Source organism: Apteryx mantelli, chromosome 3 (genome assembly GCF_036417845.1).
Source record: "Apteryx mantelli isolate bAptMan1 chromosome 3, bAptMan1.hap1, whole genome shotgun sequence".
NCBI lineage: Eukaryota > Metazoa > Chordata > Aves > Apterygiformes > Apterygidae > Apteryx > Apteryx mantelli.
In genome coordinates, this window is record NC_089980.1 from 53,640,310 (window position 1) to 53,655,590 (window position 15,281).

A 15,281-nucleotide genomic window follows, 5' to 3' on the forward strand; every position below is an offset into this window, starting at 1 on the left:
GACCACTTTGGAGGCAGTCCAAGGAGGGGTAGTGTTTCTCCAGGTTTCTACTGTGTTATTACAGTACCCCTCATGAAGTATATTTGACTGTTGGGCAGTGCTGTATTGCTGTGTATATCTGGATCTTCTGATTGGTTTGCTTTGCTTTCAGGAATGGAGATAAAATAATGGTATTCAGTAATGGTCAGAAGGAGATCCACACTGCGCAATTTAAGAGGCGAGAGTACCCAGATGGCACTGTAAAGACTGTCTACTCCAATGGCAGACGGGAAACCAAGTTTGCTTCTGGACGGGTTCGAATCAAAGATGAGGAGGGTAATATCATTCTAGATAAGAAGTGATTCCTCCCCTTAAAAGGCAGCGCTGTACATAAGTGGCTCAACCCAGTTTCTCTGCAGGATTTAATATATCCACCCATTGGATATGTATGGCTGTTAATATGGATCTTTCCTTATATCCCTGATGCTTTTCTGTTCCCTGAAATAATTAAGATTGGAACTTGTGCAGCAGTGGAAACTACCATTTCTGTTGAAATAAATTAAGGATAAAACTCTTAATAGACTCTGTTCTCTACATTTACAAATTAACATAATATGCCACAAAAAGTACATATATAGACAGCTGAATGGATGGAGGATTCTTTACCTCTGTGTGCTGGGGTTATGGAGTAAGGGGAAGAACAAGAAGGGTGAGCATAAGGTTATTTTGCTTAGATTGCTTTACAGCATAGGGTCAAAATTGATGAGGAAGATTTAAGCCTTGTGAAAATGAATGAATGGATGGATCTTCAGGGTTAAAATCTGCTTTGGTTCAGTGACTGATGCTTACTTTGGAGTAAGCACCCCTTACTTTTTACCTGAATGAAATGTTTCTTGAGTGAGACTTTAGAGAAATACAGTCATGCCCTCTCTGTGTAACATTAAAATGCTTGTGGTACTTCTCATCAAAGTGTTTGTTCCATGATACTGGTCACATTTTCCCTTTTTGTTTTTGTGCTAGTTGGTTACGAAAGTGATTGCAGTTAAGGAGTATGGCTTAAGAACCTCAAATCTATAAAGTATTTGGGGTTCTTTGGAGAAAAAATTATCAAATCAATGTGAGGTTTTACCATTCTTATTGTTTCGCATGGTAGGTCCAATTCATCGGTTGAAAATATAATGCAATCTTTAATGTAAATGCAGCTTCTCAAGGTTGAAGAGAACCAAGGTTTTTCTGGGTCAGATCATTCTCTGGGGAGAGCACTGTTGACTATTGAGCAGAGGTGAACTGACTGATCTCAGAAGAGGATCTGGACCAGTATTATCTGGTTGGGGCAATTATGTATTGTTTATCATCTCTCTTTCAAATTAAATTACTTCAGTCCAGCTTTCAGAATTCATTTGCAGGTTCAAACATTTGGCTAGACCCCAAAAGTACTTAGAAACTTAGAAACTCTTTCCATGATATTGCCAGTGGCACTATCCTTTTGTTGAATGGCTCAGCGCCTCCATCACTCCCTCCACAATCAGAAGATCTGAGTTTCAGTACTTCTCAGAGAGGGTAAGCAGAGGAGTGCCTGAACAGAGGTGTAGTCTGGATACCAAGTTGCATGACACTTTCAAGGCCAAAGTATTTTGGAGAACTCTTAGAACTGAACTTTTGGAACATGGAATAATCCAATTAGATATTGGGGGAAAAAAGATTTTACCATGAGGGTGGTCAAATACTGGAAAAGGCTTCTCAGAGAGGTTGTGGAATCTCCATCCTTGGAGGTGTACAAGACTTGACTGGACACAGCCCTTGGCAATCTGATCTAATTATACCTGCTTTGAGTGGGGGGTTGTATTGAACGGCATCTGGGGGTCCCTTCCTACCTAAATTATTCTTTGATTCTGTGATCGTAATCTGATAGTCTATTGCATTTGAAGTAAAAAATTAATGCTTATTCCATCCTGGTCATTATTCCAGATGTAACAACCCTTCCTTTTTCCCCCAGCAGTCTTTCTCCAGACCTCATCTGTGTTGCTTTGCCTTTGAGTTAACCTCTTCCACTACTGCCTTTATTCTTCTGATACTGTAGAAATATTTCTGGTCAGTGAATCTGTCCCGCTTCAAGGCTCTTTGGATTGCAGTTTGTACCTAAGGGAATTATCAGATGCTGCTTTCAGCTGTCTTCCCCATAGACTGTCTGTCCATCATCTGCCTTGAATTTTTCTAAAGCACTGAAGCATTTCCCCTGTAGAGCTCAGCTCATTACCTGCCCAGTGACTCAGAAGACCAGTTATCTCCTCATGGCCTTCAAATTCCTGTCGCAACCAACACACTTTTAGAGCATGCTGCTTTAGCCTTTTCTCATACCTAAATGCAAAATAACTGCAAGATTATGGAATTGCTCTTTCTTGTGTTCAGTTTTCAGTCCATGCAATTTGATGTCAGCTGGTATGATAACGTAATTGCATTGGTTTTCCTTTACACCTGTATAACAAAGAAACTATTAATAAACCTATGCTTTTCACTACTGAGATATTTAATACATTTTATGTGCTTTGTAAGAGGAAACTCTAATTAAAGAATTCTGAGAGATCATTCTTTTCCTTGTTTTTTAATAGGAATTTCAGTTCAATGCTGACTGAAACAAATCTAAGGTTTTTCCTCAATTAATCATCACAACAAAAGTGAATGTGAAGATCCATTTTCAGTTGGGTTGGGAAAATAAATGTGATACTAACATTTTCCAAAGGAACACCACTTTTATTCCCAGGAATTCCTTTTAACAAAAGGTCCCTGTTCTGCAGTGAATATGCTGATGGCTTCTTTTTTCTGAAGTCCTATAGAAAACAGACAGGTTTTGTTTGCAACTTTTAGCCTTAAACCATGCTTTACTATTCAGCAATCTGTGTGTATAATTTCTTCTAATTGTGAATTAAATAAGGGAATAATCTTGTTTGTATGCTGCTTGCTCCTTAGCATCGTTAAGCACTCTCAGATCTCATTGTAGCTGCAGGAAGCATTCATGTTCTGGAATAATGAGGCCTACTATCCTGCATAGGTGTAACACATAGGGGATATGCATAAGTGCCTCAGTCTCTGAAACTGTGCATGCAGACATGCATGTGTGCAGACACCTGGCTCACATGTGCATACACCTTGCTTAGTCCTGCTTACATGGGTGTTATGATAGTAGTAGGAGTCTGATTCTGCTTTCTGAAAAATCGATGGCAAAACTTTCATTGGTGAAATCAAAGGGGCAGGATCAAGACCTGTGGGAATATGCAGAGCCCCCAAATATGCAGTACATGGGTACTGCATTTTAGAAAGGCAAGTGCACGTAGAATTCTAGAAACCTGTCTGAAACTTTATTCTGTAACCTGCTTGCAAACTATATAGTACAAATGCTGTCTTTTGGAATATTTCTGAATAGCAAACTGTATTGAACATCTAGGCTTCTTTCATAAAACTGTGCCTATGATGCAACTAAATATGTGTGGTACATATCAACATATAAGTTTTATTTATTGTTTTTCCCAATCATTTGCAGAGGGGTGCCCTCAGGTAAATATATTTATCAGTGGAACACCTTCTCTCTGGCACTTAGTGAAGTCTAATAAACACACTTTTAACGTCTGTTATGAAAAAGCCCGTAAAATAGTGAACTTATCCCTGTAAAATATCCAACAAAATATTGTTTTTCATCTACCTTTGGCCAACTTCCAAATAGCATGTTCCACCCTAAAAATGAAGCAAATTACACTGCTGAGGGCTAGCCACAAAAACTATTTTGAACCCAGCCTGTAGCCTTTATATGAAGGAAATAACATCTTGAGCACCTTCAGTGACCTGAGTGACAAACTGCTCAGCTCTGATTAGTATTTGAAAAGTATTTGTAAAGTTCAGAGAGCAGATGTTTTTCCTTTATACATGTGCTCCTGCTGTCAGTTATCTGTGTGGTGTAAAGGACATCAGGAACTATAAAGCTCTTTTCTATATACGTTATGCCCTTGCTCTGAGAAATGTTTGAATGAGCTGGGATTAGGACACACTGCTTACAGTGTGCTTACATGGTCTGCTTACACTGGCTTTCTCTGCTTGTGTTGTCTGGGTTGTTTGCATTTGCTAACATTGGCAAAAGCATGGGAATTGTTTTGTGATTGTTGTCCTTATCAACGTGCATAGAGTGATATTACATTTTGTAGCAAAGTGTACTCTCTGGCATATGAAAAAAGAGGCTGCTTCTCACACAATTATGTCTAAAAGATGTGCTGTAATGCTTTGTAGATCAAAGACATTACTTTGAATTTCACCAAAAGTAAAAATGAGATACATGAAACAATCAATAATGAATGGAAGATATTTCTTGTTTAAATTCTCATCTAACAGTTAAACAATTATATTCTCCCCTACTAAATCCCTTGAGAGACGTTCCCTCCATTGGCTCATGCCAGTGCAGTATATGTTGCAGTCATCGCAGTCACACAGATTTTTGAAGGTAGGTCTTTGAAAGGAAATAGCACAAGCACATTTCCAGTAAGGCTGTTCAGAACTCTTTTTGGTAAAATATTTGCTTTTATTAAAACCATACCTGTTTTTGTAGGATTCTACTAAATTTTGATGAAATGTCACTGAGTGTTATTAGTTTCCAGGGGAATTTTTGCTGAAGGATCAAAAACAACTTACCTCTGAATAACCCAGAGGATAAGAAACTCCATAAGGAGGTGGAAGTCCACTGCTTAAATCACTGCCTAATTTAAAACAAGAATTAAAATCTCTGCCTTCTCACAACCCATGAAAGTTCTCTGGCCACTAGGATATCTTCTTTTTTGCCTTTTTTTTTTTCGAAAAAAGTTAAAAGTTCCCAACTTTCATCTCAATGCAAAGTGGAAACATTCCTGAATTTCTAAAACTTTTGCAGGCTAAGGGAACTATACCTTTCCTAATGATGCTTCTCACATGCATGTGAAGAAGAAAAGCTTTTTTTGTCCAACAAAGCGTTTTTGTTTAACCAACAACAGATTGAAAGACTCTTACAGAAAAGATGACAGGAAAAAAAGTACTCTAAGTACTTACTAATTTTGCCAGTACACAGTACTGAGGGTATTATTCAGCCAAGAGGGTTTTTTTAACTCTTCTTGCTGTTTTTTCAAGAAAAGCCTTGGAATACTGACCTTGGTGAATGATGACCCCATGAAAAGAAATACAGAATTTTCCATTATCTGTATGCTGTCTATATACAATGGCAAGCCAGATTTAAGCATAACCTTTTAAAGCTGTAATGTAACAAAGCTACCAGTATAACAAAGAACTACTGCTTTGAGGGTGAGACTACTAAGGATTTCACAGTACTTTTGCCATCCAGCTTCTGGCCACCAGTCTTACCAAGGCATTTTTTTTCAAGTAATATTTTGTAGTATAACAGCAATGGGTTTGTTGAAACAAGCAGCAGGAATTACTTTGGTTTGATAAAGAGGAGACAGATACCTACATAAATGACAAGAGCCATGTCAGGTATGTTACAATTAGGCGTTCTTCCAATATTAATTATGACATATATTACTGCTCATTTGTCGCAGGCTGATTCTCACATCTTATCTCCTCTACTTCCTCTTGCTGCAAAGGCAATGGTAAAGTACACCATGCATCAGTTATCATAAGCAGCAATGGCTCTACCAGCTATAGCTGATTAGTTGTGGAAACACAAATAATCCAAACAGGTATGGCTGCATGTTTGCTTAAACTGTAGTGGTATACATATCTACCTGGGAAAAGCCAGCTCTCTATGATTTTTGTCCTAGAGGGCATATAGTGAACAAATTTTTATGAATCCTTCAGGGAGATGGAACACAGTGGGGAAACCTCAATTCTCTTTTTTCCACAGGTTTTCTGGACATTAGATGAAGCACACTACAGCCAGTATTTAACCTCAATTTTGAGTCAAATTTATTGTGATTTCCAAAATTCACTGTGACTTCCAGAGTTACTTCCGTTCAGACAACTGGAGGCACCAGAGATGTTCAAGGGAAGGATAGTATTTTGAAAATACTTCAGTTTAGTGTTTTTTTCCATGCTCAGTTTATCGCTGAGGAAGTTTTATTGCAAGCAAGACAAAGCTGCCTAACTGCTGCACCCGTCAAATGGCTAATGCAGAGTCAGTGAGAGAGAGGTTTGATCTGGTGTTCTGAGTGTGATCTTGCAGTTTATATTCCCCCTCCAATATCAAATTTCTCTGTTAGCTTGGAAAACCTAATTACTGTATTTTTCTTACTCATGCAGTCTACAAGGCCTTCTTTATTAAGAGTTTATTTGAGAAACAGACTGGAACAGTGTATAGATTTTTTTTAAATTACCTTTCATAATAATTTCTACAGAATCTTACTGGTGATAAAATGAAAGTTATTTTATTTGATGGTATTTTTTCATACAGTGCAAAATTAATCTGTGGAAAGCAATGTCAGGAAGCTTACAGGATTCTTCAATAACGTGATAGTTTTATAACCATTCATATCACTTGCAGCTTTGTAAACTGAGCACATATTGAATACTCCTGGGTGCAAACTGACCAGCTTCTTCAAGTCATAAAGCCCCCTTAGTCAGGAAGAGAAAAGAAGCAAAGATCTCTGAGATCAAGGTTTGAAATTAATAGAAAAATAATAAACGAAGATTGATGTTTTTGAGAATCTTTTGAGAAATGCAATTCTCCATTTTTATTTTGGGACTTTAAAAATTAGAAGAATTACTTTAAAGAATTATTCAGTGCTTTCTATTTAAAAAATAATCTCATGGTAATTGCTAAATTACAAGATCAATTTCTGAATTGTGTATGTCTTAAGATATCTCTGTTTCTGATACAATTTCAGTGTACCTCTACCACCTTTCAGCTAAAGATGTTATTTATGATACATCTAACAGCTAACACCATGAAGTTACACAGAAGCTAAATAGTCTACCCTTTTCTTTGTCTTCTGCTGTTTTGATGGCAACTCTTTGTTCACTAACTTGTTTATTTCCTGTATGATGCTCTTTACATCTATCCCATCCCTGGAAGCTTGAAGTGCAGCTTCATTAAAAGGAAAAGTAAGGACAAAATCTCCTACCCGGGGGATAGGCTTCTGGTCCTTATCAGAGAGAAAATAGGGGAGCGTGGTTAATTTGCAGTTCCAGAATTCAGGTGTAGGTAACCAGCGGCTGGGCTGGACAAACTGGTGTGGATAATACACAGCTCCTGGGAGTTGTTTGCTTTTTGTATCAGCTTTTGCTTGGGAGGATGTTTTTGGCATGTTCATCCTTTCCCGTAGCTGGGAAGTCAGTGTTTTCCTTGGGTGTCCTCTGGCAGTTTTCTTAGTCTGAGTGACCACCTTATGAATTGATCCTTTTGCAGCCTGCAAGGCAGATTGTACTGAAGAAGTAGCAGTGCATTCAGCCTCTCCTTGGCAAGTGAGTAAGTCAGAGGCCTCCTCCAGTGCACTTTCACCAGGTGTGCTCAAAGGCACATGCGTTCTACCAGCTTTTGTCCCAGCCACTTGGTTTTGTCTGAGAGCGTCAATTTGCTTGTAGTTCAGCAGTTCAACAATATCATGAAGAAGTTTTCTTTTCACAGTGGCATCAATGGAACAGTCTAAACGCAAAGCTGGATTGTAGTTGACTTCTAAAAGCCATGGCTTGAATTTGTCATCAATCAGGATGTCAAAGCCAAAGAGCTCAAAGCAATTGGAAGCCGCTGGTAAGGGAGTTACAGCAAGCAGGGTCAGCATCACAATGTTGTTGATCTTCTTCCAGAGGAGCAGGTCATCCACCCCATAAATTCGAAGGTAGGAACGAAATTTGCTGAATGTCCATTTGCAGCCACAGCCAATCCCTTCTTTATATTTTTTATATGAAGCTCCATACTTGTTGATGCTAGTGTTTGTTAGGTGCGAATAAACATTGTCCAAAGAACTGAGGTCGAACTTTTCAGTGGCAAACCTCACCAGTCCTTCTTCATAAGTGTAGATAGTGAGGGGGCAAAAACTGGTGACACATACATAGAGGCGGAGATCCAATTTATACCCTGAAATGAGCAAGGGGTTGCTAATATACTTCTGCACAATGACTGTACAGTCATATACAAAGTCTTTAATGTCTTGAAAAATGAGTATTCCCCTTCCACGGGAGAGATCCACAGGCTTGCAAATCCAGTAGCTAGGTCTTCTACCCAGTGACTGTTTCTCTTTGCTATATTCTGCCATAAATTTGACATAGTCATTGGGCATGATGAACACCACTGGACTAAATTCATATAGAGCTGATCCATATGCTCCTTTCATACGTTTCAGATGCCTTGCCAAATAGTCTTTTCTGGTGATCCTGACAGCTTCTGGGTAGTGATTGAGTCTCTGCCATGGTTTAATGCTGCAGTAGTCTGTCATACGGAAAGGTGAGTTCCGCCAGTACAGGTTCCAGTCTGTGTCATCTTGCTCTTTTTTGTCAAATTCAGTCCAGCCACGTTCCAGTAAAACCTCACGGACTATTGCAGGGACATTCTCATGGAGACGGAACACCAAAGGCTTCAAGATCTCTCTTGCATCATGCTCATCTGCCATCATTTAGATCTTACCAGCTGAAAAAAAAGAATCATCATGAAGAAAACAATTAATGCCACAGATGATTGTGCTAGCAGTCATCACCCTTGTTGTATTCTTAATGCCTGCCACTCTCAGTGTATTAAAACATCTCACCCCTGTGCTTCTCAATTCTGTGAATGAGAAATCAAGTCAAAGGCTGTTTACTAAAGATGTGTAAAAGGGCATTTATTTCACATAGCTGTAAGGCAATGCAAAGCACTGATTGCTGCAAACATTTATGTCTCCACACTTGCTTTATCTACTTTTTCTTTTAAGGTAGCCTATTGCAGCAGTACTTGCCCCAAGGCTTTTGTAATTCATGGATAAGGCCTGATTCAAAACTAATGGCAGACAGTAGGAAAACTGTCATTGAATTCAAATGCCATTTTCTTCCTCTGACATCTGCTAATTAAACTAATTGATACTTTTCTGTTATTCTTCCACTGAAGTCTTCTCCAGTTCCTGAAGAGCTGGGCATATTCTTCTCTCATAATTTCCCTCTCATGAAAATAATGTTCCATAGATATGTATGTAGACTTTGAATGAAATACCATTTCACAGGATGTACAGTGGAAACCAGTGATGGTTCTTGTCTATTCTTATGGGTGAGAAATACACTTTGAGTTCTTTTGGGCATAGCAATTTTCACATAAACTGTTCATGAAGTGTGCTCTTCCCTTCCCAGCTAGTTCTAAATACACACGGCTAAAACTAAAAACTCTGTGCATCATACTGACTGATGGCACAGGGGGCAAAATATTCGGTGGACCTGTAAACTACAGAGTGTTGCTGTCTCTCTTTTTTTTTCCTTTCTGAAACCCTACAGAACTGTTCCCTGAGGATTAGACTCTGCATCTGGAGAGGAAAGTGTGTTTTGGATGAACGAAGAGTGTTTGTGCTCTGCACCAGCCTGACACAACATTAACAACCTACCTCTCCCTCCTCCAAGGATGGAAACTCCCCTCCAGGGACAAGCTCTAAATTTTACTCATAGAAAAAGGCAAGCAATAGAAATACAAAATGGGTGGAACATATCCTAGATGATACTGGTCAAGTCCTGCTAATGTATTATCAGACTAATATCCTTGTTCTTTCTTTTCAAGTTAAGAATCGTGACCCTGGAGTTTCAAACTCCAGAATGTGTAGCCCCTGCCTTCCAAACTGCTATGGAAACCGAGGGCAGACATCAGACTTGGAAGCACTCAATGCAATATGCAAATGAGCTGGCCAGGGGTGATTTTTTTTTTTTGTAAAAAAATTACAATTTGCTGAAATGGAAAGCTTTCTTCCTCAGCAAAAAGTAATCTTTGCCAGCTTTTTTTCTGATTCAAATTTTACTTGTTTTGAAGTTGTCAGAATATCTCATCTTCATTTTTAAAAAAGACAGATTTGAGACCTCTGGTTCAGGAAGTTTTTATGTTTAATAATTACACTAATATAGTTTTAAAACTAAAAGCTCAAATATGAAATGAAATGTTTTACCATTATCAAATGTTAGTTAACATAATTCAAAAGTTTTTTCATTCACAAAACAGCATAAGATTCTCATTATTTCATTCAGATGTGAAAAATAATGCAAAAATTCTTGCAGGATGAAAACCTGTTTCACTCCTCACTGACATTTGGTGACTCTCTTGTATGATGCAACTGTGCCTTGGCTGTCTGATGCATTCTGCTGCTGCTAACTGGCTCTCAAGGGTAACCACAAAACAGTCACAGAGCTCTTCTCCACACAGTGATGTGAATGGAGATGGGAAGGGGATCCTCATCAGTACAACACTGGGACTAAAAACAGGAAAGTCTCAATAGAAGCTTGATAGGAGGGGGGTTATAGAGGAGGGTCCAGGGTATTTTTCAGGGAAGTAGGGAAGCAGAGCACTGGTGTCAGAAGTATGTAGCTGCTTTGCCATAGGATGGCACCACTGTAACGTGTAGGGAAAAAAGGCCCTGGACCACCTTATATCCTGCAGTGAGGGAATCAGTGCCTAAAAAAGGAGGGGATTTGAAGCCAGCTTTGGCCCAGGCTGTGTGAGGAATGATGGGAGTCCTTTTGGAAAGGGACCTTAGGCCTTGTTCAGGAGTAGAGACCGTGGCCAAAATTTGTATTTCTGTATATGATGATTTTTGTATTCTGAAGTCATTTTAGTAACACATGTATTAATATATTTTACTGATGTTTTACAATTAGACTTGCAATATCTTTTCACCTCAGGTTTAAGCTAGTGGTGGAATGGAGCAAGATATAACTTGCACTGTGATTATTTCTTTGAAACCCCTTAGTGATCAGAGAATCCCTCCAGGCCCCTTCTGCACAGATTGCAGTTGAATTTGTCTTAGTGAAACCTTTCCTTGGGTGAAGGATTTGTAGGGAATGGGAGAGAGACATGATGAGTAAGTAAGTACTGAAGTGCAGTCATCATGTAACAGGATTTACCTCAATACCATGAAGGGGAAAGTAGTCTTGCTGTGTATCTTGCAGTCAGTTCTTCTTTTCAGATCCCAGAAAACTGTCAGCTTGCTTCTGAGCTTGCACACACTTATGTGATGGTCCCCAGAAACGTTTATTGTCTTTTTTTCTGCTTTCTTTCCTAGGACTTCTCTTTCATGCCTGCTTGCTAAACAGCACTTCGTAAAAACATGATAAAATTAAAAACTAAAATGTACAACAACTAAACAATTTTTTTAGTACCTGGCAAAGATTATTAAATTAAAAAAAAGTTGTAACTGAAGTAGCCATAATAAGCATCTGGATGAATCAACTTACAGACTACAGTTAGATTTGAGTTTTCTGCATGATGCAACATTGCTACTAGTAGTGTTTCAGTGAAAGGCACTGTGGCATGTGAATCCAGGGGCACGGTAAACTGTGCCACCATGGTCTTCACTAGGTAATCATAAATTAAGCTGTTAGTAATGTCTGAACAATGCAGCCTTCTTTGGTGTTTTGTTCACGTCAGCTTGTATCAGTGGAACATCTTTAATACCTCTGGTATTCAGGGAGTAGTTTACAGGATACTGGCTCAACAAGGCTGAATATAATAGATGTCAACTTCAAATTCCCTGGTAATTATGAGATACAAAGAAAATAAAACATTTTCACTAACAAAGAACACCTCCTTGCTTTTAAAGAAGTCATATCACATATAAGCAATTTCTAACTGAAGTGCAATTAGCAAAAGACAACTTTGGATTAGTCATTGGTCTAAATGAGTGAACACAAATTTCACTCACTTTACTCTGTGTAAATATGTGCCTAGATGAACACTCATCTCTTCATTCAGTGAAATTTTGCCTGCATTCCCACGGGGCTTTCTTTTTAGCCCATTCTTCAATAATTTGGAGATCCATCTGTGTATTTGCAGGCATTCTTTCACAATGCAAAAATCTAACTAACTGCATTAAAATTTAAACATCTACCTACAGCTGCTGCAGACTGACATCCAGAAACCATGATATTCCCTTTAAAAATAAAAGAACACCATCGTGCATCTCTTGCAGCTCCACATACCACTGCAATAATACTGGCACTGTGACACCAGCCAGAACTCCTGCCTGCCATTAAAGGAATACATGCAAACTTAGGGGTTGCTTTTCATGGCTACTTGGGATAGGTCCATGCATTTCTGTTGCTCATTTGTACACCTCTGTGAGGCAGTCACAATCTTTGGAAATATGGTCCTTAACAGTTAAGCATTAAAACAGTTTGTTTGCTGTGTTAATGGGGCATATTGCTATAAAATTAAACTCATCAGACTGATTAGTCTGGTGAGTCTAGACTCAGTCATTAGACTGGTAGTCTGTCGCATTAAGCCTTTAAACCCTCATGGCCACGGATCGTGACACGGATTTGGAAGCTGCCCACTCGTTGATTTAATTTCAGCAATCACCATTATAATTATTTCTTTAGCTCACAATTTCTGCCTGGTAAGCAGCAATATATTTTAAGGCTGGAAAGGATCGCTGGCTCATCTCGTTTCAACCCCTGTATATCCCAGGCTATATGACTTCATCCAGGTGCTCGTACAGACAACTAGTGTTTGACTAAAGTCAAGGCATAAAGGCTAACTCATTGATAACAGCATTTTCTTTAAACATTGGAGCTTCGATGGTACAAAATCTGCCAGCAGCAGGATTAGTATTAGTAGTACATATTGTTAGTACTAAAGCAACTTTGCTAAAGGAGCAGGGGCAAGACCGAACAGGTACATACTGAGTTTGCATTAGCACCTCTTGCCATCTAAAACGCGGTTATTGCTTATATTAGAGGGAGGCGTCACCTCGCCCCCGAAACCCAGGCGGGCTCCCTCCCGCAGGGCGAGGCGGCGGGCCGGAAACGCGCGGTTTCCGCACAAACCAGGGCCCGGAGAGGAAGTCTCCGGCAGGTCTCCGTCCATCCCCCAACCCAACCGGACCCGACGAGGGGCACGTACCTCCCGCGGCTCCCCGTGGTGCCGTCGGCGGCCCGGCGCGCCGGCTGAGGCCTGCTGCTGCCTGCGAGGCCTGGCCTCGCCGCCACCGGGGTGCGGGGAGAGGGCGAGCGGCCGCCGCTCCACGCCGCGCTGTGCCCGTGCCCGTGCCCGTGCCCGCTGCTGCCCGGCTCGGCGGTGCGGGCTGCTGGGGGCCGCCGAGGGGCTGGCGGGCAGTTGCCTAGCAATGGGAAACCGCCAGCTGGCACAAAGGCGGAGAACCGCGGCGCAGCCGGCTTGGCGGCGCCTCCGGGGCTCCTTCGCCCTGCTGTGGTGAGCCGAAGCCTGCAGTACTTCCCCGCAGGAAGGCGGGAATGAGTGGGAGACAGGGGTTGGTGCTGGTTTTGTCTTTTTTAACCCTCCGTGTCCTCTTTACCCAAGCTGCATGGTGACGACGTACCTACAGGGAGCCGGAAGGGAGAAACCCCGTCACCCGCTGCAGGCCAGGGCAGACCCTGTCTGGCACAGCGCTCGGGGCGGCCGGCGTGCAGAAACGAGGGCTTCCTGGGCGCTGGGGAGGCCGTCAGAGGCCTTGCTGGTCCCCAACCTCCAGCCCAAGACCCTCCAGCTGCTCAGACCTTTGGCTTATGCCCCGAGACCCAAAGGTACTACACGCTTGCTCAGAACAGTTGCTTCATGTTTCAAGACTGATTACCTGTACCTGACTCTCTTGTGTTTCAGATGAATGCTGTAATTCCTAGGCTACCTAAAACCTGCTTCCTGAAGAGAGGCTGATGCGTGAGTCTCTGAAGTCTCCGTGAGGAGTGGCTCGGCTGTCCTTTCCCAAGGCCTTTCCTCACGTCTGGCACAGGTGGTCCCTCCCTTGAGGAGCTCCCTCATGCATTGGGTTCTCTTGCTTAAACGCTTGACTCTCCTCATATGCCTTTAGGGAAGTACAGTTTGTGACTGAAGATTTCAGGGGACACAAGGCATTTTGGAGATAAGCATTTTGGAGATAAACATGGGCTTATTGCCCATTGCCAGGCTTGTAGCTCTTGAAGGCTTTAGACACATGGATTCATCTTGCTACGACTTCAGACCCTAAAGTTCATGTCCACTGAGACTGCTAGCGCTGCTATCAGATCGGTTGTCATTAACCTCACACAATCAGAGTCAGACTGATAAAAGCTTTTGTTTCACTGTGAACACGGTTGTTGCTGTGGCTAAGATCATAGGTTGTGTAGTAGTGAGACGTGAGGTAGATGATAGAGAAGGGTGAGTCTGCCTGCACCCTGCTGCCTGTTCAGGCGTCAACACAACAGCACATACATTGCTTGCTGCCTGCTCAACTGAAGCAGGGCTCATGGAGGCTGGCTTGGCCATGAAAGCGCAGAGGCCTCACACCACAGTGACTTCAACCAGGATTTTGTTTCTTGCATTTCAGTAAGGAGGTGTTTCTAGCTCAACTTTTGCCTTATGTTGTGTTGAAACACTATGCAGCAAAATCCCTATTGACTTTACAGTAAATAAAATCACATAAATTTCATAAGTGTGAACTGTTCATGTATAATGATGTTCTAAACAGCAATTTCAGTTTTGGTGGTGTCTAAGACAGTCAGACATCTTCTTCCTACCCTATCCGAGGAATAAACATGTTCACTGTATCTCCACATGTATCTGTGGCTTCCATTAGCAAAGTAATTGAGCTTTTCCTTACACCACCTGTGGGATGGAAGAGTCCCCAGATGGGGACTCATCCTCCAATCAATTAGTTTCAAACGTTAACTCCACTGTATGCAGCAACACAACTAACACTGCAGTTTATTTCTAGGGCAGATACTAATCTTGGAGGTGAACAGCATTCTCTTACATTGTCTGCCTCATGCAGAGGATATGATCATGGTGTCATTACCAGTAAAGATCATAATATCTGTATGCTGCTCTCTCTTCAAGGCGTTGGGACACTGCTCAGTAATTTCACAAAAGCACTCTCTTCCTCGCAATAAAGCCACAACAATCCAGACCTTACAACAATATAAAATGGCTAAAACTAAACAGAACTTTAGATGAGAGGAGTCCTGTATGAAAAGCTAGTCTTAGACTCATATAGGTCTCAAAGAGATATTTTAGTGTGGGTCCATCCCTCTTTTCTCCTTCTCACTATATGACTTGCGCTGTTATCTGCATCCTGTTCATGGCTGGGTCCCCAAGCAGATGCCCTGGCTGCTTACCTATAAAATATCTATATCCATAGGTGGGAAAGGTCATTATGACTTTAAGGATTTGGTGATGTGGAAGGTAT

General features: G+C 41.1%; 2 protein-coding genes across 2 annotated transcripts in view; one reads left to right on the forward strand and one right to left on the reverse strand.

The window, feature by feature from the left end:
• Positions 1 to 2,551, forward strand: part of LOC106487369 (centromere protein J-like) — a 47,675-nt gene extending 45,124 nt beyond the window's left edge. Inside the window, exon 21 of the mRNA XM_013946119.2 lies at positions 152 to 2,551. Coding sequence (XP_013801573.1) covers positions 152 to 341 — 190 coding nt within the window. The 3' untranslated portion in view covers positions 342 to 2,551. The remainder of the gene's footprint in view (positions 1 to 151) is intronic.
• Positions 2,552 to 6,896: 4,345 nt separating this feature from the next.
• On the reverse strand, positions 6,897 to 8,552 carry TTLL2 (tubulin tyrosine ligase like 2). Its single transcript, XM_013946079.2, has one exon. The coding sequence runs from the start codon at positions 8,550 to 8,552 to the stop codon at positions 6,897 to 6,899; it is 1,656 nt and encodes a 551-aa protein (XP_013801533.2).
• Positions 8,553 to 15,281: the final 6,729 nt, after the last annotated feature.